The sequence below is a fragment of the Leopardus geoffroyi genome, chromosome D1 (genome assembly GCF_018350155.1).
Source record: "Leopardus geoffroyi isolate Oge1 chromosome D1, O.geoffroyi_Oge1_pat1.0, whole genome shotgun sequence".
Taxonomy (NCBI): domain Eukaryota; kingdom Metazoa; phylum Chordata; class Mammalia; order Carnivora; family Felidae; genus Leopardus; species Leopardus geoffroyi.
This window is the reverse complement of record NC_059329.1, coordinates 55,007,883-55,031,605: the sequence shown is the minus strand read 5'-3', so window position 1 is coordinate 55,031,605 and position 23,723 is coordinate 55,007,883. Positions and strand designations below refer to the sequence as shown.

Genomic DNA, 23,723 nt, shown 5'->3' with positions numbered 1-23,723 from the left:
ATTGGGGAACGGAAGGTGACAAAAATAGTTTCAAACAGAGAGGGAGGCAAACCATAAGAGACTCTTAAATACAGAGAACAAACTGAGGGTTGATGGGGGTGGTGGGGTAGGGGGGAAATGGGTGATGGGCATTGAGGAGGGCACTTGTTGAGATGAGCACTGGGTGTTGTATATAAGTGATTAATCATAGGAATCTACCCCCAAAACCAAGAGCACACTGTATATACTGTATGTTAGCTAATGTGACAATAAATTTTTTAAAAAAAACGCTGAAAGAAATTAAAGCAGACATAAATAAATGGAAAGATATCCCATGTATATAAATATTGACTGGAAGACAATATTGTTAAAATGACATTATCCAAAGTACAGATTCAATGAAATCTGTCAAGATCCTAATGGATTTTTTTTTAATATCTTAAAATTTATATGAATCTCAAGGGACCCTGGAAATTCAAAACAATCTTGAAAAAGAGGAATAAAGTTGAGGACTCACACACCTCCTGATTTCAAAACTTCTTATAAAGCTATAGTAATTAAAACGGTGTGGTACTAGCATAAAACCTATAGACCAATGGATAGGATGTAGAACACAGAAATAAATGGGTTTATATATGGCTAACTGATTTTATACAAGGAGGCCAAGACCATTCAATGGCAAAAGGACAGATTTTCAACAAATGGCATTGGGATAACTGGGTATCACATGCAAAAGAATGAAATTGGATACTTATCTTACACCGTATATGAAAATGATCTCAAAATGGATCAAAGATCTAAAGGTATGAGCTACAATTATAAAACTCTTTGAAGGAAATAGGGGAAAATATTCATGGCATTGGGTATGGTAATGATTTCTTGGCTATGACACCAATGATACAGGCAACAACAACAACAACAACAACAAAATTGGTCTTCATGAAAATTTAAAACTTTTATGCATCAAAGGACACTGATCAATCAAGAGTAAAAAAAGGCAAGCCACAGAACAGGAGAAAATATTTTCAAATCATATATCTGATAAGAGATTAATATCTAGAATATGCAAATAACTCCTAAAGCTGAACAACAATGAAATGAACAACCAGATTTTTTAAAAGCCTAAGGACTTAAACAGACATTTTCCCAAAGAAGATATATACAAATTGCCAATATGTACATGAAAAGATATCCATCATAACTACTTATTAGGAAAATGCAAATCAAAACTATAATGAGATACCACCTTACACCTACAAGGGTGGTGATTCCAAAAAATAAAAGAAGTTGGTAAGAATTTGGGGAAATTAGAACCCTTGTACAGGGGTGGTGGGAATGTAAAATTGTGCAACCAATGTGAAAAATGATATGGCAGTTCCTCAAAAATTAAAAATAGAATTATTGTGTTATCCAACAATTCTCACTTCTGGGTATATACTCAAAAAAAATTAAAGCAGGGACACTACTAGATACTTGTGTGCCCTTGTTTAGGGAAGAATTATTCACAATAGCCTAAAAGCGGAACAACCCAAATGTCCATTGATTGATAAACAAAACATGGTATACACATATAATGGAATATATTTCAGTCTTAAAAAGGAAGGAAATTCTGACATATGTTAAAACATGGATGAGCCTTGAATGGATTAACCTTGAAGTCATTATGCTAAGCAAACTAAGCCCGTCATAATAGGACAAATACTGTATGATTCCACTCATATCAAGTACTTAGAATAAATAGAATCACAGATAGAAAAAATAGAATGGTGGTTGCCAGGGACTTGGAGGGAGGGGAGAAATGAGGGGTTATTGTTTAATGCATACAGAGTTTGTAGGGTTTATTTTCAGCTCTATTGGGGTATAACTGACAAATAAAAACTGTATAAGGGGTACAGCTTAATGTTTTGATATACCTATATATTGTGAAATAATCACCACAAACTAATTAACCTCATATAATTACCATTTTATTTTTTTGTTTCCTTTTGTGGTGAGAACACGTAAGATTTATCCTCTTAGCAAATTTCAAGTATACAACATTGGCAACTAAATTATACTGCTATACATTAGATTTCCAGAAATTATTCATCTTGTATAACTGAAACATTACACCCTTTGATCAACATCTCCTCATTTCTTCCTCACCCTAGCAACCACCATTCTATTCTCTGCTTCCAGGAGTTTGACTATTTTAGATCCTACATATAAGTAAGATCACGGAATATTTGTCTATGTCTGCCTTATTTCATTTAGCATAATGTCCTTCAGTTTCATCAATGGTGTTGCGGATGGAAGGATTTCCCTCTTTTTTAAGGCTGATTAATATTCCACACCAGAAACCAGCTGAACTACTCCTACCCACTGGGCGAACAAGAAAAAACCCACATTGAAACAAGGAGAGGCTGAGACACAATCTTGCCATAAACCTCACCCCTGGCATGGCAACACACAACCAGAAGGAAACTCACAACTTCTGGCTTCTCTCTGAAGAGAAAAGAGTTTGGACCTTGTATTTGGTGGCCTGAATTTTAATACTTCTGTCTGAAAGATTAGCCCCCAAAACATCTAACTTTGAAAGCCAATGGGGCTTGTATCTACCAAATCCATAAGACTATCGCAAACTCAAAGACCATTCTTTTTTTTTTTTAATGTTTATTTTTGAGAGAGGGAGAAAGTGTGAGTGGGGGAGGGGCAGAGAGAGGGAGACACAGAATTTGAAGCAGGCTCCAGGCTCTGAGCTGTCAGCACAGAGCCCAATGTGGGGCTCAAACCCATGAGACGTGAGATCATGACCTGAGCCAAAGTTGGACACTTAACTGACTGAGCCACCCAGGTGCTCTAACTCAAAGACCATTCTTAAAGGACTCATGTGGCCTTACCATGGCTAACACCCAGGGCCCAGTGCAGAGGCAAAAGAGTAAAACATACCTAGTCTTTTCACTAAAGAGACCTACCTATTTATCTTAATAGCTGCAGCTGGGGGGGCCAGGTTTCACATTTAACATACATCTAGGGGCCAACTGCAGCACTCTTCAGAGACTACAATGGCTGGTGGGTGCCATCTTTATGTTCTCCCTCTGCCTTACTCCAAGTCACCAGTATTTCTCAGAAGAGAACCTGACCACATGTCTGCTGTCTTGATTTTTATAGCTGCTGCTCTGGTAGCCAATGGAACTTAAATTCACAGATCTCACAGGACTATAACAGAGAAACAATTCTTAACTGGCTATCCCCCAAGGCATAGCACAGAGTTGTCAAACAGAAACACCCAGTCTTTCTCTGAAGGAGGCCTATTTGCTTATCTTAAAAGCTGAAGCCTGAGAGGCAGGCTTCTAATTTAGCCTACATCTAGAGGTGAACTGCAAACCTCTCCAGAGATCAGGAATGCCCATGGGCACCATCTTCATGCTCTCCCTCTGCCCTGACCCAGGTTGCTGTTGTCTCCAAGAAAATAGTTTGTGTACACATCTGGTAACCTGGCTTTTGTGGGTGCCACCTGGAGGACATATCCCTTGATAGCCTGGCTCTAGTAACTAGGAGGTTAATGTTCACAGGTTTAATGAAATGGTAGCAAACAAAAAAAAAAAATAGTTTATAACTGGCTATATTCTTAGGACTCAGTGCAGAGGAGAAGACAGAAATATCCATTTCCCAGTTTTCCCTTAAAAGAGGTATATTTGCATACTTTAGAAGCTGCTGAGGTTCTGACTTCTTATTAGCCTGCATCTAGGTGCTGAGATCCCTCCCTCTTTGGGACACTGAAAGGTCTTGGCACACCCTCAACTACCAGAGCCACTAAGAACAAATAGGCCTGCTTAGACAATTACAAAGGTTTGAGAGACAACCAAGAGATAGGGCAGGGTTGGATAATAAGGTTCATCTCCAACACTAGACCACTTTTTCAAGACTCAGAAAGGCAGTTGTTTACCTAAGGCATAGAAACCATCACAGAGAGTCAAGGAAAATGAAAAATAGAGGAATATGTTCCAAATGAAAGAAAAAGATAAAACCTCAGAAAAAGACCTTAATGAAAAGGAGTTAAGTAATTTACCTTATGAAGAGTTTAAAATACTCATAATAAAGATGCTCACTAACGGCAGGAAAGCAATGCATGAACAAAGCAGGAATTTCAACAAAGGGATAGAGAATATAAGAAAATACCAAACAGAAATTAGACCTGATTAATACAATAAATGAGCTGGAAAAGTTCAATAGAAGGGTTCAATAGCAGATACTCAGATCCAGGAAGCCTATAGAGTTCCATAAGATGAATTCAAAGAGACCCACACCAAGACACATTATAATTATCAAAAGTTAAAGACAAGGAGAAACGCAAGAGGAAAACAACTTGTTACATATAAGAGAACCCCCACAAGACTATATGCAGATTTTTCAGCCAAGGCCAAAAGAAAGTGGAACAATATATTCAAAGTGCTAAAAGAAAAAAAGTGTCACCAAGAATATTCTACCCAGCAAAGTTGGCCTTTAGAATTCAGAAACAGTTAAAGTGTTTACTAGACAATCAACACCTGAAAGAGGTAGCACCACTAGACTGGCCTTAAAGGAAATGTTAAAGAGACTTCTTTAAACTGATATGAAAGGGTGTTAATTAATAACAGGAAAATATATGAAGGCACAAATATCAATTGTAAAGGTAAATATATAGTTAAATTCAGAAGAATCTACTGTAATGGTGATATGTTAATTACTTATAGATCTAGTATGAAGGCTTAAAGACAAAAGTAATAAAAATAACTATAACTACAATAATTTATTAATGGATACACAAGATACAAGATGTAAATTGTGATACCAAAAACATAAAACGTGGGGGTGGGAGAGTAAAAACGTAAAGCTTTAGAATGTGTTCAAACTAAAGTTGTTATCGACTTAAAATAAACTGGTATAAGATGTTTTATGTAAGCTTCATGGTAAACACAAAGCAAAGACTTATAAAATGTACCCAAAAGATAAAAAGAGTCTAAGTATGCCACTACAGAAAATCTTCAAATCACAAAGGGAGAGAGCAAGAGAAAAAGGAACAGAAGAATTACAAAACATCCAGAAAACAATTAACAAAATGGCAATAAGCCCACACCTATCAGTAATTACTTTAAATGTAAATGGCAAAGTTCTCCAATCAAAAGACAGAGTGTGGCTAAATGGATAAAAAAACAAGACCCAACTATATGCTGCCTACAAGAGACTCACTTTAAGGATACACAGACTGAAAGTGAAGGGATTGAAAAAGATATTCCATGCAAATGGAAAGCAAAAGAAAGCTGAAAGAAAAGAATTCCATTACATGTATACACACATACACACATATATATACACATACATATATCACATTTTCTTTACCTATTCACGCATCAACAGACATTTAGGCTGTTTTCATATATTGGCTATTGTGAATAATGCTGCAATAACCATGGAAGTACAGCTATCTCTTCATGGTACTGATTTCATTTCTTTTGGATATCTACCCAATAGTGGGATTGCTGGACTATAGTAGTTGTATTTTTTATTTTTTTTTTGTGGTACCTCTCTATGGCTTTCCACAATGGCTGTGACAATTTACATTCCCATCAACAGTGTACAAGAGTTCTCTTTTCTTGCCATGCTAACATTTGTTATCTTTTGTCTTATTGATAATAGTCATTCTACCAGGTGTGAGGATTTCTCTTCGTGGTTTTGACTGAATTTCTGTTTCTGTGTACCTGTTGGCCATCTGCATGTATTTTTTTGAGAAACGCCTGTTCAGGTCCCATTCCCATTTTTTACTCAGGTATGTATATTTTTACATATGTATGTATGTATTTGCTATTGGATTGTAGGAGTTCCTTAATATTTTGGATACTAACCCTTTATTAGATATATGATTGCAAATATTTTCTCCCACTCTGTAGGTTGCCTCTTCACTCTGTTGATTGTTTCCTTTGCCATGCAGAAGCTTTTTAGTTTGATACAATCCCACTTGTTTATTTTTGCTTCTGTTTCCTGCACTTCACTATCATGTCCAAAAAATCATACCTCAGATCAATGTCAAGAAGGTTTTTCCTTAAGTTTTCTTCTGGTAATTTTATAGTTTCAGATCTTACGTTTAAGTAACCATCCAGAGTTTCTGTTTTGCAAAATGAAAAAGTTCTGGAGGTGGATGGAAGTGATGATTGCACATGAATGTACTTAATGCCACTGGGCCGTACGCTTAAAAGTAGTTACAATGATAAATTTTGTCATGTATATTTTACCACAATTTTTTTAAAGGACAAATGAAAAAAGAATTTAAGATTGGTGTTAAAGTTTTGTTAGACTAATGTTGCCTATCATGCCTGGTGACAGTTCTTTCACTGTTACCTTGAAAAATTATTTAAGCATTTATATTTATAAATATTTAGTTATTTACTATAGTTCTATTTATCTTGATTCATCCACGAGATTGACTTTTGTCTGAGGGAAGTGGCAACATCCCATTCTTAGTGTCAGTCAAGAGAATAAAGCTCTAGAGCTTTTGCTTAGGTTTGATGAAGTATTTAAAAATATTCCATTTTTATCTCATTGCAGTGCTTCTTTCACTTGGTAAATGCCAGGCATTTCTTCCTTTTTGGGGATCCTCCAGATTGATAGGTCCCAAACACTTGCTGTGGCTCTGACTTTCACTCAAGGTCTAGGGCCACTGGGTGGGCATGGGATTATGCCCATCATCCCACTGGGGAATCAATCATTGACAAGCTATTAGGAAGTATCTCACTGCACACTAGATCATACAATATGCATGTAAGATGATCTTTCCCCAAACTCATGGCCTTACCTATGCCACTTCTCATTCTCTGACTCAGGATGGCATCAGTTTTGCACTCATCCCCTAGTCTCTGTCAGCATGAGTGATAGCAGAGGGGTCCAAAGAATACACCAGTAACCTTCTGCATTCCTGAGAAGTTGCCTTTATTCCCATGCTGATGTGCACAGTCATTCCTTTAGCAGGAAGTACTATGAAGGGTTAGGATGAGAAACTCTCTAACATCAGAGAACAACTAACTCCAGCTTCAAGACCACAACAGTTTTTCCCTTGCTTATCCCCTAGAAATGCATTCTTTATTGAAAGCACTAGACCAGAGTGGTTCTCCTGAGAGCCTCAATGGCCCTTCTGCACTCCTTTCTTGACCACTTCCCACCATCACCACTCTTGGGAACAGAGATGAAAAGGAACAGGAAAGCAATATTGGCTAATTCTTCTTTGAGGTCAGTTCATAGGAAAACATGCTGGATATGGTAGAAAATACTGAAAAAGAGTATTGTTGAGAGGATTCAAAGGTGGAGGTCTTTTCAGATTCTGTTTTAGATTGAGCAATCTCTAAGGAAGAAATTGTCGGTTTATTCACCTTTAGGGAAGGCAATGCAGTTTCAAGGGTAGCCTCTCTGAGAGCATCCCAGGTGGGTTCAAATGTTTTCTCGGTGGGTGATGGTTGTCTAACATCATCCTTGCTAGGCATCAGTGGTTTTATGGTTTCCTTGACTTGCTCTGGTTCACTGGATTTCTTCTTGGGGACTACTAAAAAATGGCAAGAGCCTGACTGTTTCTTTGTGCTCTTGGTTAAAGCTGGGTAGAAGGCTGATAGAGCCCAAGGATTTCCCAAAACTCGGAAGGAAGGCTTAATGGGTAAATTCGTGGAGTCCTGACTCCCATGTTCCCTCTGTTGTAGGCTTAAACTCCGAAGATCTGTGGGATAGAAACAACAAAAACAAAGATTCCTCAAATGTCACTTCTCCAATCTTTTCTGGTCTTGTTGTGAAGTTTTATCATCTTTAAAATGTTAGCCCCTCACGTACCATCTCAGGTTCTTTCCCCCCTTAGTTTTCCCTTCCCCAAACTTTGTAAAGATTTTATTATGGCACTGGAGTTTAAGAGTCTATTGTAGAGGCGCCTGGGTGGCTCAGTCGGTTGAGCGTCCAACTTCGGCTCAGGTCATGATCTCGCAATGTGTGAGTTCAGGCCCCGCGTCGGGCTCTGTGCTGACAGCGCAGAGCCTGGAGCCTGCTTCAGATTCTGTGTCTCCCTCTCTCTCTCTGCCCCTTCTCTGTTCATGCTCTGTCTCTCTCTGTCTCAAAAATAAATAAAAACATTAAAAAAAAGAGTCTATTGTATGAGATTTTAGGTCACCATGAAAGCTCTCAGAAGGTAGGAAGTCACATCTGCTTAAAGTTCATGCATTTCACAACCACTGCTTCCAAATCAATTTGAACAAACAAATGAATACATCCTCAATTAGGATGGGAGCTTTTTAAAGGCAGAGACTTCGTCTTGCTTGCCACTACATACACAGTGCTCAGCAGCATCTGTCACACAAGTAAGTTCTGAAAAAATAATTTTAATCTGACAGAAAAATAAATGATGGAGACTACTTCTAGTAATGGAGCTAGAAAACTGAATCTTACCAAAGACAAATTAAGAACTGGATAATAATTAACCCAAGAAAACACCTTAAAATCATTTAAGATTTTACAATACGATGAGGAACTGTGGGGCCAAAATCTAGAAGATAATGAGAATCCAAAGAAGTCAGTCCAGATCTCAGTTGTTTTTGCCCTGAGTGTAACGTCAATCTTGAAACCACCGCACACATGAGCTTCATTTTCTGTCAGCTTTACAGAAGGAAGGGGATTCTAATTGCACTTTAATTGAATTTGTAGGTCAATTCCATGACAAGTAGTATCTGTGATATTAGGTTTTCTAATTCATAAATGTGGCATGTTGGTCCATTTGTGTCTTCTCTCAGTAAACTTCTGTAGCTTTCGGTGACCAACCATATCTTCTCTGTGACAGCTTGCAATGTTTTCCTTAAATTTATTCCTATTTTGGTTTTTTGGTGTTGTAATTGATGCTATTTAAATTTTTAAGTTTCTAATTATTTATTGCTAATATATAGACATACAATTGATTTTTCTGTATATTGACCTTGTATCCTGAGACACTGTTTAACTCACTTATTCCAGTAGGTTTGTTTGTTGATTTCTTAGATTTTTTGTTTAATTTTAATTCCAGTATAGTTAGCATACAGTGTTATGTATAATATAGTGATTCAACAATTCCATATATTACTCAATGCTCATCAAGATAAATATACTCTTAATCACCCATCCTCCCACCCGCCTCCCCTCTGATAACCATCTGATTGTTTCCTATAGTTAGGTGTCTGTTTTTTATTTGTCTCTTTTTCCCCCCTTTGTTCATTTTGTTTCTTCAATTCCACACGAGTGAAACCATATGATATTTGTCTTTCTCTGACTTACTTAACTTGGCACTATACTCTCTAGATCCATCTGTGTTGTTACAAATGGCAAGGTTTAATCTTTATGGATGAATAATAGACTATTGTGCATATATATATATATATATATATATATATATATATATATATATCACATCCTTATCCATTTATCTATTGATGGACACCTGTGTTGCTTCCATAATTTGACTGTTGTAAATAATGCTGTGATAAACATAGGGGTGAATGTATCCCTTCAAATTAGTGTTTTTGTATTTTTTGGGTAAATACCCAGTATGTCAATTACTGGATCATAGGGTAGTTCTATTTTTACTTTTTTGAGGAACCTCCACTCTGTCTTCCACAGTGGCTATACCAGTTTGCATTCTCACCAACAGTGCATGAGGGTTCCTCTTTCTCCCATCTTTGCCAACACTTGCTGTTTCTTGTGTTTTGATTTTAGCCATTCTGACAGGTGTGAGGTGATATCTCATTGTGGTTTTGATTTGCATTTCCCTGATGATAAGTGATGTTGAGCATCTTTTTATGTATCTGTTTGCCATCTGGATGTCTTCTTTGGAGAAATGTTTGTTCGTGTCTTCTGCCAATTTAAAAATTGGATTATTTATTTTTGGGCGTTGAGTTGTATAAGTTCTTTATATGCTTTGGATACTAACCCTCAACCCAATATGTCATTTGCAATTATCTTCTCCCATTCAGTAGGTTATCTTTTGGTTTTGTTAGTTGTTTCCTTGGAAGTACAGAAGCTTTTTATTTTTCCTTTTGTTTCCCTTGCTTCTGGGGACATACCTAGAAAGATGTTGCTGTGACCAATGTCAGAGAAATTACTGCCTGTTTTCTCTTCTAGGATTTTTATAGTTTCAGGTCTCACATTTAGATCCTGAATCCATTTTGAGTTCATTTTTGTGTATGGTGTAAGAAAGTGGCCCAGTTTTATTCTTTTGCATGTTCCTGTCCTGTTTTCCCAGCACCATTTGTTGAAGAGACTATCTTTTTCTCATTGCATATCCTTTCCTCTTTTATCAAAGATTAATTGACCATACAGTTGTGGTTTTATTTCTGGGTTTTCTCTTCTGTTATGTTGATCTATGTGCCTTTTTTTTTTTTTTTTTTTTTGTGCCAGCACCATACTGTTTTGATTACTAGAGCTTTGAAATATAACTTGAAGTCCAGAATTATGATGCCTACAGTTCTGCTTTTCAAGATTGCTTTGGCCAATTGCAGTGTTTTGTGGTTGCATACAAATTCTAGAATCACTTATTATAGTTCTGTGAAAAATGCTGTCGGCATTTTGATAAGTATTGTATTAAATGTATAGATCGCTTTGGGTAGTATACCCATTTTAACAATATTTGTTCTTGCAATTCATGAGCATGGAATGTCTTACCATTACTTTGTGTCACCTTCAATTTCTTTCATCAGTGTTACAGTCTTCAGAACACAGGTCTTTCACCTCTTTGGTTAGGCTTATTCCTAGGTATCTTATTATTTTTGGTGCAGTTATAAATGGGATTGTTTTCCTAATTTCTCTTCTTGCTGCTTCATTAGTGTGTAGAATGCAACAATGATTTTGTACCCTGTGACTTTACTGAATTTGTTTATCAGTTCTAAGAGTTTTTTGGTGGAGTTCTTTGGGTTTTCTCTATATAGTATCATGTCATCTGAAAATAGTGAAAGTTTTACTTCTTCCTTACTGATTTGGATGCCTTTTCTTTCTTTTTGCAGTCTTATTGCTATGGCTAGGACTTCCAGTACAATGTTGAATAAAAGTGGTGACAGTAGACATACTTGTCTTGTTCTTGACCTAAGGGGGAAAGCTCTCAGTTTTTCTCCATTAAGGATGATATTAGTTGTGGGTTTTCCACAAAACCTGTGGCCTTTATTATGTTGAGGTATGTTCCCTCTAAAACTACTTTGTTGAGAGTTTTTACATGAATGGCTGTTGTACTTTGTCATGTGCTTTTTCTGCATCTATTGAAAGGATCAGATGGTTCTTATCCTTTTATTGATATGATGTATCACACTGATTGACTTGTGAATACTGAACCACCCTTTCAACTAAGAAATAAATCCCACTTGATTGTGGTGAATAATTTTTAAAAATATATTGTTGGATTCAGTTTCCTAGTACTTTGTTGAGGCTTTTACATCTATGTTCATCAGGGATATTGGCCTGTAGTTTTTTTAGTTTTTTTTTTTTTTTTTTTTTTTTTTTTTAGGTGTGTGTGTGTGTGCGTGTGCGCACATGCGTGTATGTGTGTGTGTCTTTATTTGGTTTTGGTATCAGGGTAATGCTGGACTCATAGAAAGAATTTGGAAGTTTTCCTTTCTCTTATGTTTTCTGGAATAGCCTGAGAAGATTAGGTATTAAGTCTTCTTTAAATGTTTGGTAGAATTCACCTGCGTAGCTGTCTGGTCCTGGACTTTTTTGTTTGTTGGGAGTTTTTTAAGTTACTGATTCAATTTCATTGCTGGCAATTGGTCTGTTCAAATTTTCCATTTCTTCCTGCTTTGGTTGTGGTGGGTTATCTGTTTCTAGGAATTTATCCATTTCTTCTAGGTTGTCCAGGTTTTTTTGAAATGTACTTTTTTATAATATTCTCTTACAGTCCTTTATATTTCTGTGGTGTTGGTTATTTCTCTTTCATTTCTGATTTTGAGTCCTCTTTTTTTTCTTTCTTTTTAAAATACGTCTGGCTAGAGGTTTATCAATTTTGTTGATCTTTTTGAAGAAACAGCTGGTTTCATTGATCTGTTCCATTGTTTTTTCAGTTTCTATATCATTAATTTCTGCTGTAATCTTCATTATTTCCTTCCTTCTGCTGGTTTTGGGTTTTGTTTGTTGTTTGTTTATTGTTTGTTTGTTGTTCTTCTAGCTCCTTTAAGTGTAAGGTTAGGTTGTTTGTTGGAGATTTTTCTTGCTTCTTAAGGTAGTAGGCTTGTATTGCTATAAACTTCTTAGAACCACTTTTGCTGCATCCCAAAGATTTTGGATTGTTGTGTTTCCATTTTCATTTGTCTCCATGTATTTTTTTTATTTCCTCTTTGATTTCTTGCTTGACCCATTCATTGTTTACTAGCATGTTATTTAACCTCCACCTATTTGTGTTCTTTCCAGATTTTTTTTCTTGTGATTGCTTTCTAGTTTCATCACGTTGTGGTCAGAAAAGATGTGTGGTATAACTTCTTTTTGAAATCGTTGAGAATTGTTTTATGACTTAATATGTGATCTATTCTGGATAATGTTCCATGTGCACTTGAAATGAATGTGTGTTCTGTTTTAGGATGAATGTTCTGAATATATCTATTAAATCATCTGGTCCAGTGTGTCATTCAAAACCACTGTTCCTTATTGATTTTCCGTTTAGAGGACTTGTCCATTGTTGTAAGTCGGGTGTTAATGTTCCCTATTATTGTATTACTATAGATTAGTTCCTTTATATTTGTTATTAACTGGTTTATATATTTGGATGCTTCCATGTTGAATGCATAAATATTTGCAATTATTATGTTTTCTTGTTGTATTATCCCCTTAATGTTCATATAGTGTCCTTCTTTGTCTCTTGTTACAGTCCTTGTTTTAAAGTTTTGATTCATATAAATATTGCTACCTCGGCTTTCTTTTCATATCCACTTGCATGATAAATATTCTTCCATTTCCTCACCTTTTTTAAATTTTCAAGTTAGTTAACATACAATGTAGCCTTGGCTTCAGGAGTAGGACCCAGTGCTTCATCTCTTACATATGATATCCAATGCTCATCCTGAAAGTGCCCTCCTTAATGCCCATCACCCATTTAACCTGCTCCCCATCCACCCACCCACCAACCTCCTCTAACAACCCTCAGTTTGTTCTCCATTTTTAAGAATCTCTTATGGTTTGCCTTCCTCTCTGGTTTTTTAAATCTTATTTTTCCTTCCTTTCCCTTATGTTCATCTGTTGAGTTTCTCAAATTCCACATATGTCCATCTCCTAACTTTCAATCTGCATGTGTCTTTAGGTCTGAAGTGAGACTCTTGTAGTCAGCATATAGATGGGTCTTTTTCTTATTCTATCTATTCCAACAAACTATGTCTTTTGATTGGAGCAATTAGTCCATTTACAGACTACATAATTCTTGACAGGAATGTATTTATTGCCATTTTGTTATTTGTTATATGTTTTTGTGGATCTTCTCTGTTTGTTTCTTCACTTGCCCTCTTCTCTCACCATAACGTGGCTTTCTTTAGAGATATACCTAGATTTCTTTTTTATTTTTTGCCTATTATTTGTTTTTCATTTGTTGTTCCCATTAGGTTTGTATATAATATCTTCTGCTTAAGTTGATGGTCACTTAAGTTTGACCCATTCTTTACTCCTCTCCTCCCCATGTTTTAGGTATATGGTATAATACTTCACATCCTTTCATTTTGTGAGCCTCTTGACTGATTTTTACATACATACTTATTTTTACTGCTTTTGTGCTTCCTATTAACTCTTACTAATGGTCATTTCCTTTCCACTCAAAGAGTCCCCTTTAACATTTCTTGTAGGGCTGGCTTAGTGGTCATGAACTTCTTTAACTTTTGTCTGTCTGGGAAACTCATTATCTCTCCTTCTATTCTGAATGATAGCCTTGCTGGATACAGTATTCTTGGCTGCAGATTTTTCCATTTCAGCACTTTGAATGTATTATACCACTCCCTTCTGACCTGCAGAGTTTCTGGTGAAAAATCCACTGATAGCCTTAAGGGGCTTTCCCTCTATGTAGCTGTCTTCTTTTCTCTTGCTTTTAAAATTCTTTATCACTGCTTTTAAAATTCTTTATCACTGTCTTTTGCCATTTTAATTACTATGTGTCTTATGGACCTCCTTGGGTTGATTTTTGCTGCAGGATCTCTGTGCCTCCTGGATCTGAATTTGTTTTCTTTCCCAAATTCACAAAGTTTTCAGCTATTGTTTCTCCAAATAAATTTTCTGCCCCCTTTTCTCTTCTTCTTTTGAGATCCCTACATTGCAAATGTTATTGCACTTGATGGAGTCACTGAGTTCCCTAAGTCTATTCTCATTTTGCATAATATTTTTCTCTTACCTGTTCAGCTTGATTACTTTCCATTACACTATCTTCTAGGTCACTGATCCATTCTTCTGCTGCTTCTAGCCTACTATCTATTTCATCTAGTTTACTTTTTTTTTTTAATGTTAATTTATTTTTGAGAGACAGAGCATGAGCAGGGGAGGCATAGAGAGGGAGACACAGAATCTGAAGCAGGCTCCAGGTTCCAAGCTGTCAGCACAGAGCCTGACGTGGGCCTCAAACCCATGAACTGCAAGATCATGACCTGAGCCAAAGTCAGACACTTAACTGACCGAGCCAACCAGGTGCCCCATAGTTTATTTTTAATTTCAATTATTGTGTTATTTCTGATTGGTTCTTTTTTTTAATCTCTTTAAGGGTCTCACTGATGTCCTCTACTCTTTTCTCAAGTCCACTGAGTATCTTTATGATCATTACTTTAAGTTCTCTATCAGGCATATTACTTATCTCCATTTCCCTTAAGTCTCTTGCTGTGATTTTGTCCCACTCTTTATTTGGGACATATTCCTCAGTCTCATTTTTGTCTAACTTTCTGTGTCTGTTTTTATTTTTCTTTTCTTTTTGTCTTTAATATATATATATATATATATATATAGAGAGAGAGAGAGAGAGAGAGAGAGTGTCAAGTTTTGTCTGTTTTTCTGTGTTAGGTAAGTCAGCTATGTCTCTTGCTCTTGAAAGTAGTGGGTAGGGTACACAATTTAACAAGGTGGTGCTAGTCCTCTTCCACAGGGCAAGCATAGCCATCACAGAAACAGAACCCAGTCAGCTTCACAAAGCACATGTGGGCTGGGGGCACAGTTTTAATAAGGTGTGACAATCACCCATGGGAGATCACCAGCCTCCACTGGATGTAGGCCCTACAAAGTGTACAGTTGGAAGATGTGTTGGCAAGATTTGTGCTGGTCTTCTGGGGGAAGGGAACAGCAACACCAGGACAGAGGCAAGCCTGGCTTGAGGGGATGGGGTGTAGTATAAGCAAATTAGCTAGTGAATGCTGGTGCCACATTGGTTCGCACAGGTGGCCATGTGTTTATGCTAGGTGGGGCAAGGGAGGGAGATAGTGCCTGCCAGCTCCTTTGTTACTGGAGAAGTCCCTCAGTGAACTCTGAGATTAGTAAATAACACTCCCTCTATGCCCCCAGTGTTTTTCAAACTGCTGCTTCTATGCTGTATCCCTGTGGGCTGTGTGTTGTGCTGTCTCTTTAAGGGTGGGGACTCAGTTTCCTATTGCCCTCTTGGCTCTCCTAGAACCAAGCCTGATGATTTTTAAAGTTCCAGGCTTTAAGTCTCACTGGTTAGAAGAACTCATGAAATCCAGCCCCTCTGGTTTTCAACACCAAATGTTATGGGATTCATCTTCCCTGTCCAGACTTCTGGGTGTGATAGTCTGTTTTTTCTCCCCTCTCCACACCCATAGCTCCCTCTTTCTGGTGGTTAAACCCATCTAAATCACACTATACCTTTGCCCTTCCTACCCTCTTCTCTATATTTAGTTGTGAAGTTTGTTCTGGCAGTCTTTGAGACATTTTCTGGATTATTTACACTGGCATGAGTGTTAACTGGTTGTGTCCATGGGACAAGGTGACTTTAGGGTTCTCCTACTCCACTGTCCTGGGAAGTCTAGAATTTTTATGTAATTAATCTGCAAATGAGGAGTTTTTTTATTTCTTCTTTATGCCTGTTATTTAACTTACCAAACTAGTTAGGATTTCCACAATGCTGAGCAGAAGTGGTGAGAGCAGATACCCTTGCCTTATTTCTGATCTTAGGGGAAAAACTTTCATTGTTTCACCATTAAAAATGATATTGACTGTAGGTTTCCTGTAAATGTTTTCCATCAGGTTGAGGAAGTTTAATTCTACTAGTTTTCTCAGAGCTTTTTTTTTATCATAAATGGGTGCTTACTTCTGTCAAATATACTATTTCTACTTTATTAATTCAGTCGATTATACTAATTTTCAAATGATATATTCATCTTGTACTACTGGGATAAACCCTACGTACTTATGACATATTATCCTTTTTATATACTGATGTATTCAATTTGCTAACATTTTGCTAAGAATTTTTAGGTCTGAGTTCATAATGATATTGGTGTATAAATTTAGTTATTGTAATATCTTTGTCAGTTTTTATAGGAGGGTATTGTTGGCCTCAAAAATCTGCTAGGTAGTGTTCCTCTTCCTTTTTTTCTGAGTTGGTATAAAATTAGCATTATTTAATATTTGATTAACCAGTGAAAATTCTCTGGGCCTAGACGTTTCCTTTTGGTGAGGTTTTTGGGATATGCAGTTGATTCTGAAGGTGAGTTATTAAAAATTGCTATTTCTTCTTCTTTTAGTTCTGGTAAGCTGTTTATTTCAAGGGATTTCTCTAGTTTACTTAAGTTGTAAATTTTAGTGGCATAAAAATGTTGCTAATTTTCCTTTTTATGTCTAGGATATGGACAGATAATCCATTTTTCATTCATCGTATCAGCAATCAATCTCTCTCTCTTCCTTTCCCTCCCTTTCTCATCTTGCTCACAGTTTATCAATTTTGTTAATCTTTTCAAAAAAATGAACTTTTACTCAGAACGGATTCTCTGGAGCCAAGCCCAGACGAGAGGCCCACGGAAGAGGGTAGGAAAGGTGGAGAGGCGGCGCGTGCTACACGGACTGGCGGGAGGGAGCCGGGGTGGAGGGGCAGCCCGCCAGCCAAGCAGAGGCCCCGAGTCTGGCTTGCAAAAGCGGAGGGGCCGGAGTGTGTTTGGACAGCAAGCGGGACTTAACATCTGGAAGGTTACAAGCTAACAGCTCTGCTCAGAGAGCGGAGGGCTGGAGGACAACGGGAGGGAGAGTTGTTGGGCCCTGGACGACAGAGTGAAGGTTGGCGGGGAACAAAGGCACTTGCCAGCGCCATCTCCCTCGCCCATCCCCCAGCCAAAATCCCAAAGGGAACCGGTTCCTGCCAGGGAACTTGCTTGCACCATGCAAACACCCAACACTGTGCTTCTGCGGATCCATCCCTCCAGCGGCAGGTCTGACTCCCTCCCGCTGCCACAGGGCCCCTCCCGAAGTGGATCACCGAAGGAAAAGCGAGCTGAGCCTGCCCCTCCCGCCCCTGTGCACCTTGCCGATCCACCCCAGCTAATACGCCAGATCCCCAGCACCACAAGCCTGGCAGTGTGCAAGTAGCCCAGTTGGGCCACGCCACCCCAGTGAATCCCACTCTTAGGAGAGGGGAAGAGAAGATACACACCAGTCTGACTGTGGCCCCAGAGGCGGGCTGGGGGCAGACATCAGGTCTGACTGCGGCCCTGTCCACCAATGCAAGTTATTCCAGACAGCAGAGGAGAAGTGCCCTGCAGTTCCGCACCACTGCAGGGACTATCCAAAATGATGAAACAGAAGAATTCCCCTCAAAAGAATCTCCAGGAAATAACAACAGCTAACGAACTGATCAAAAAGGATTTAAACAATATAACAGAAAGTGAATTTAGGATAATAGTCATAAAATTAATCACTGGGCTTGAAAACAGTATAGAGGACAGCAGAGAATCTATTGCTACAGAGATCAAGGGACTGAGGAACAGCCAGGAGGAGCTAAAAAAGGCTATAAATGAGCTGCAAAATAAAATGGAGATGACCAGCTCCAAAATAAAATGGAGACAGCTCGGATTGAAGAGGCAGAAGAGAATAGGTAAACTAGAAGATAAAATTATGGAAAAAGAGGAAGCTGAGAAAAAGAGAGATAAAAAAAATCCAGGAGTATGAGGGGAAAATTAGAGAACTAAGTGATGCACTAAAGAGAAATAATCTACGCATAATTGGTATTCCAGAGGAGGAAGAGAGAGGGAAAGGTGCTGAAGGTGTACTTGAAGAAATAATAGCTGAGAATTTCCCTGATCTGGGGAAGGGAAAAGGCACTGAAATCCAAGAGGCACAGAGAACTCCCTTCAGATGTAACTTGAATCGATCTTCTGCACAACATAGCATAGTGAAACTGGCAAAATATAAGGATAAAGAGAAAATTCTGAAAGCAGCTAGGGATAAATGTGCTCTAACATATAAAGGGAGACCAATAAGACTCATGACAGATCTCTCTACTGAAACTTGGCAGGCCAGAAGGGAATGGCAGGATATCTTCAATGTGATGAACAGAAAAATTATGCAGCCGAGAATCCTTTATCAGCAAATCTGTCATTTAGAATAGAAGGAGAGATAAAGGTCTTCCCAAACAAACAAAAACTGAAGGAATTCATCACCACTAAACCAGCCCTACAAGAGATCCTAAGGGGGATCTGTGAGACAAAGTACCAGAGACATCGCTACAAGCATGAAACCTACAGACATCACAATAACTCTAAACTCATATCTTTCTATAATAGCACTGAATGTAAATGGACTAAATGCGCCAACCAAAAGACACAGGGTATCAGAATGGATAAAAAAAACAAGACCCATCTATTTGCTGTCTACAAGAGACTCATTTTAGACCTGAGGACACCTTCAGATTGAAAGTGAGGGGATGGAGAACTATTTATCATGGTACTGGAAGTCAAAAGAGAGCTGGAGTAGCCATACTTATATCAGACAAACTAGACTTTAAATTAAAGGCTGTAACAAGAGATGAAGAAGGACATTATATAATAATTACAGGGTCTATCCATCAGGAAGAGCTAACAATTATAAATGTCTATGCGCTGAATACGGGAACCCCCAAATATATAAAACAAGTAATCACAAACATAAGCAACCTTATTGATAAGAATGTGGTAATTGCAGGGGACTTTAACACCCCACTCACAGCAATGGATAGATCATCTAGACACACGGTCAATAAAGAAACAAGGGCCCTGAATGATACATTGGATCAGATGGATTTGACAGATATATTTAGAACTCTGCATCCCAAAGCAACAGAATACACTTTCTTCTCAAGTGCACATGGAACATTCTCCAAGATAGATCACATACTGGGTCACAAAACAGCCCTTCATAAGTATACAAGAATTGAGGTCATACCATGCATACTTTCAGACCACAATGCGATGAAGCTTGAAATCAACCACAGGAAAAAGCCTGGAAAACCTCCAAAAGCATGGAGGTTAAAGAACACCCTACTAAAGAATGAATGGATCAACCAGGCAATTAGAGAAGAAATTTAAAAATATATGGAAACAAACGAAAATGAAAATACAACAATTCAAACGCTTTGGGATGCAGCGAAGGCAGTCCTGAGAGGAAAATACATTGCAATCCAGGCCTATCTCAAAACAAGAAAAACCCCAAATACAAAATCTAACAGAACACCTAAAGGAAATAGAAGCAGAACAGCAAAGACACCCTAAACCCAGCAGAAGAAGAGAAATAATAAAGATCAGAGCAGAAATAAACAATATAGAATCTAAAAAACTGTAGAGCAGATCAATGAAACCAAGAGTTGGTTTTTTGAAAAGATAAACAAAATTGATAAACCTCTAGCCATGCTTCTGAAAAATAAAAGGGATGTGACCCAAACAGATAAAATCATGAATGAAAATGGAATGATTACAACCAATCCCTCAGAAATACAAGCAATTATCAGGGAATACTATGAAAAACTATATGCCAACAAACTGGACAACCTGAAAGAAATAGACAAATTTCTAAACACCCAACACTTCCAAAACTCAATCAGGAGGATATAGAAAGCTTGAACAGACCCATAACCAGCGAAGAAATTGAACCAGTTATCAAAAATCTCCCAACAAATAAGAGTCCAGGACCAGATGGCTTCCCAGGGGAGTTCTGCCAGACGTTTAACACAGAGAGAATACCTATCCTTCTCAAGCTATTCCAAAAAATAGAAAGGGAAGGAAAACTTCCAGACTCATTGTATGAAGCCAGTATTACTTGGATTCCTAAACCAGACAGAGACCCAGTAAAAAAAAAAGAGAACTACAGGCCAATATCCCTGATGAATATGGATGCAAAAATTCTCAATAAGATACTAGCAAATCGAATTCAACAGCATATAAAAAGAATTATTCACCATGATCAAGTGGGATTCATTCCTGGGATGCAGGGCTGGTTCAACATTTGCAAATCAATCAACGTGATACATCACATTAATAAAAGAAAAGATAAGAACTATATGATTCTGTCAATCGATGCAGAAAAAGCATTTGACAAAATTCAGCATCCTTTCTTAATAAAAACCGTCGAGAAAGTCGGGATAGAAGAACATACTTAAACATCATAAAAGCCATTTATGAAAAGCCCACAGGTAACATCATCCTCAATGGGGAAAAACTGAGAGCTTTTCCCTTGAGATCAGGAACACGACAGGGATGTCCACTCTCACTGCTGTTAACATAGTGTTGGAAGTTCCAGCATCAGCAGACAACAAAAGGAAATCAAAGGCACCAAAATTGGCAAAGATGAAGTTAAGCTTTCACTTTTTGCAGATGACATATTATACATGGAAAATCCGATAGACTCCACCAAAAGTCTGCTAGAACTGATACATGAATTCAGCAAAGTTGCAGGATACAAAATCAAGGTACAGAAATCATTTGCATTCTTATACCCTAATAATGAAGCAACAGAAAGACAAATAAAGAAACTGATCCCATTCACAATTGCACCAAGAAGCATAAAATACCTAGGAATAAATCTAACCAAAGATGTAAAAGATCTGTAAGCTGAAAACTATAGAAAGTTTATGAAGGAAATTGAAGAAGATACAAAGAAATGGAAAAACATTCCACGCTCATGGGTTGGAAGAATAAATATTGTCAAAATGTCAATACCACCCAAAGCTATCTACACATTTAATGCAATCCCAATCAAAATTGCACCAGCATTCTTCTCAAAGCTAGAACAAGGAATCTTAAAATTCATATGGAACCACAAAAGGCCCCGAATAGCCAAAGGAATTTTGAAGAAGAAGACCAAAGCAGGAGGCATCACAATCCCAGACTTTAGCCTCTACTACACAGCTGTAATCATTAAGACAGCATGGTATTGGCACAAAAACAGACACATAGACCAATGGAATAGAATAGAAACCCCAGAACTAGACCCACAAATGTATGGTCAACTAATCTTTGACAAAGCAGGAAAGAATATCCAATGGAAAAAAGACAGTGTCTTTAACAAATGGTGCTGGGAGAACTGGACAGCAACATGCAGAAGGTTGAAACTAGACCACTTTCGGCAATGAGAAAAAATGAAATATGGCCCTTTGTAGCAACGTGGATGGAACTGGAGAGTGTGATGCTAAGTGAAATAAGCCACACAGAGAAAGACAGATACCATATGGTTTCACTCTTATGTGGATCCTGAGAAACTTAACAGAAACCCATGGGGGAGGGGAAGGAAAAAAAAAGAGGTTTAGAGTGGAAGAGAGCCAAATCATAAGAGACTCTTAAAAACTGAGAACTGAGGGTTGATGGGGGGTGGGAGGGAGGGGAGGGTGGGTGATGGGTACTGAGGAGGGCACCTTTTGGAATGAGCACTGGGTGTTGTATGGAAACCAATTTGACAATAAATTTCATATATTAAAAAAAAAAAAAAAGAAACTAGACCACTTTCTTACACCATTCACAAAAATAAACTCAAAATGGATAAAGGACCTGAATGTGAGACAGGAAACCATCAAAGCCCTAGAGGAGAAAACAGGAAAAGACCTCTCTGACCTCAGCCACAGCAATTTCTTACTTGACACCTCCCCAAAGGCAAGGGAATTAAAAGCAAAAATGAACTATTGGGACCTCATGAAGATAAAAAGCTTCTGCACAGCAAAGGAAACAACCAACAAAACTAAAAGGCAACCAACGGAATGGGAAAAGATATTTGCAAATGACATATCAGACAAAGGGCTAGTATCCAAAATCTACAAAGAGCTCACCAAACTCCACACCCGAAAAACAAATAACCCAGTGAAGAAATGGGCAGAAAACATGAATAGACACTTCTCTAAAGAAGACATCCGGATGGCCAACAGGCACATGAAAAGATGTTCAACGTCGCTCCTCATCAGGGAAATACAAATCAAAACCACACTCAGGTATCACCTCACGCCAGTCAGAGTGGCCAAAATGAACAAATCAGGAGACTCTAGATGCTGGAGAGGATGTGGAGAAACGGGAACCCTCTTGCACTGTTGGTGGGAATGCAAATTGGTGCAGCCGCTCTGGAAAGCAGTGTGGAGGTTCCTCAGAAAATTAAAAATAGACCTACCCTATGACCCAGCAATAGCACTGCTAGGAATTTATCCAAGGGATACAGGAGTACTGATGCATAGGGGCACTTGTACCCCAATGTTCATAGCAGCACTCTCAACAATAGCCAAATTATGGAAAGAGCCTAAATGTCCATCAACTGATGAATGGATAAAGAAATTGTGGTTTATATACACAATGGAATACTACGTGGCAATGAGAAAAAATGAAATCTGGCCTTTTGTAGCAACATGGATGGAACTGGAGAGTGTGATGCTAAGTGAAATAAGCCATACAGAGAAAGACAGATACCATATGGTTTCACTCTTATGTGGATCCTGAGAAACTTAACAGAAACCCATGGGGGAGGGGAAGGAAAAAAAAAAAGAGGTTAGAGTGGGAGACAGCCAAAGCATAAAAGACTGTTAAAAACTGAGAACAAACTGAGGGTTGATGGGGGGTGGGAGGGAGGGGAGGGTGGGTGATGGGTATTGAGGAGGGCACCTTTTGGGATGAGCACTGGGTGTTGTATGGAAACCAATTTGACAATAAATTTCATATATTAAAAAAATAAATAAAAAATAAAAGTTCAGCAAACCCCAAGCAGGATAGATAGACACACACATACTCATATACAACAAAGTAAACCATAACCAAATTATTGAAAACCAGTAATAAAAAGAACAATCTTAAAAAGCAGCTAGAGAAAAAGGACATATTACAAGTAGAGGAACAAAGATAAAACGGAAGACTTTTTTTTTTTTTTTTTTGGTAAGACCTTTCATGAGAAACTATATGAGGCAGAAGACAAAGGACTGACTTCTTTACAGTGTTGAAAAATACATCCTAAAGCTAGAAAGATGAATGCCTTATGGTGGCAGCAGCAGTTGCACCAGTACATGCCCATCCTGGAGGTTGTTGTGGTGCAAGATGTGATACTGTACTTAGTGTCTGGGGTTCTATTCTCTTCAGCCCCAGTGGATCTGGGCTGTGGTTTTGGCTTCAGTCTTCCCTGTACATTCCCTGATTCTAAACTTGGTCCTGTACCTTCTAGGTATCTCTTGGAGGCACCCAAACAGCCTTTCAATACATTTTTTTTCTGCTTAGATCAGGCAAAATTGGTTTCTGTAACAGACAACTAAAAACTTAAAAAAAAAAAAAACAAGAAAAAGTCTTAATTTTTTATTC

At 37.9% G+C, this 23,723-nt stretch overlaps 1 protein-coding gene across 5 annotated transcripts in view; it reads right to left on the bottom strand.

Annotated features, from left to right (window-relative positions):
• Positions 1-23,723, bottom strand: part of GDPD4 (glycerophosphodiester phosphodiesterase domain containing 4) — a 173,262-nt gene that overhangs the window by 14,595 nt on the left and 134,944 nt on the right. For 3 of the 5 annotated variants that reach the window (XM_045483883.1, XM_045483886.1, XM_045483884.1), the window contains one exon: positions 6,904-7,699. The exons of 1 other annotated variant lie outside the window; for it this stretch is intronic. In XM_045483883.1, the coding sequence (XP_045339839.1) occupies positions 7,206-7,699 (494 nt within the window). In that variant the 3' untranslated portion in view covers positions 6,904-7,205. Of the gene's footprint in view, positions 1-6,903; positions 7,700-23,723 lie in introns of those variants that run through there. One more of the 5 variants, XM_045483885.1, reaches the window with a different exon arrangement.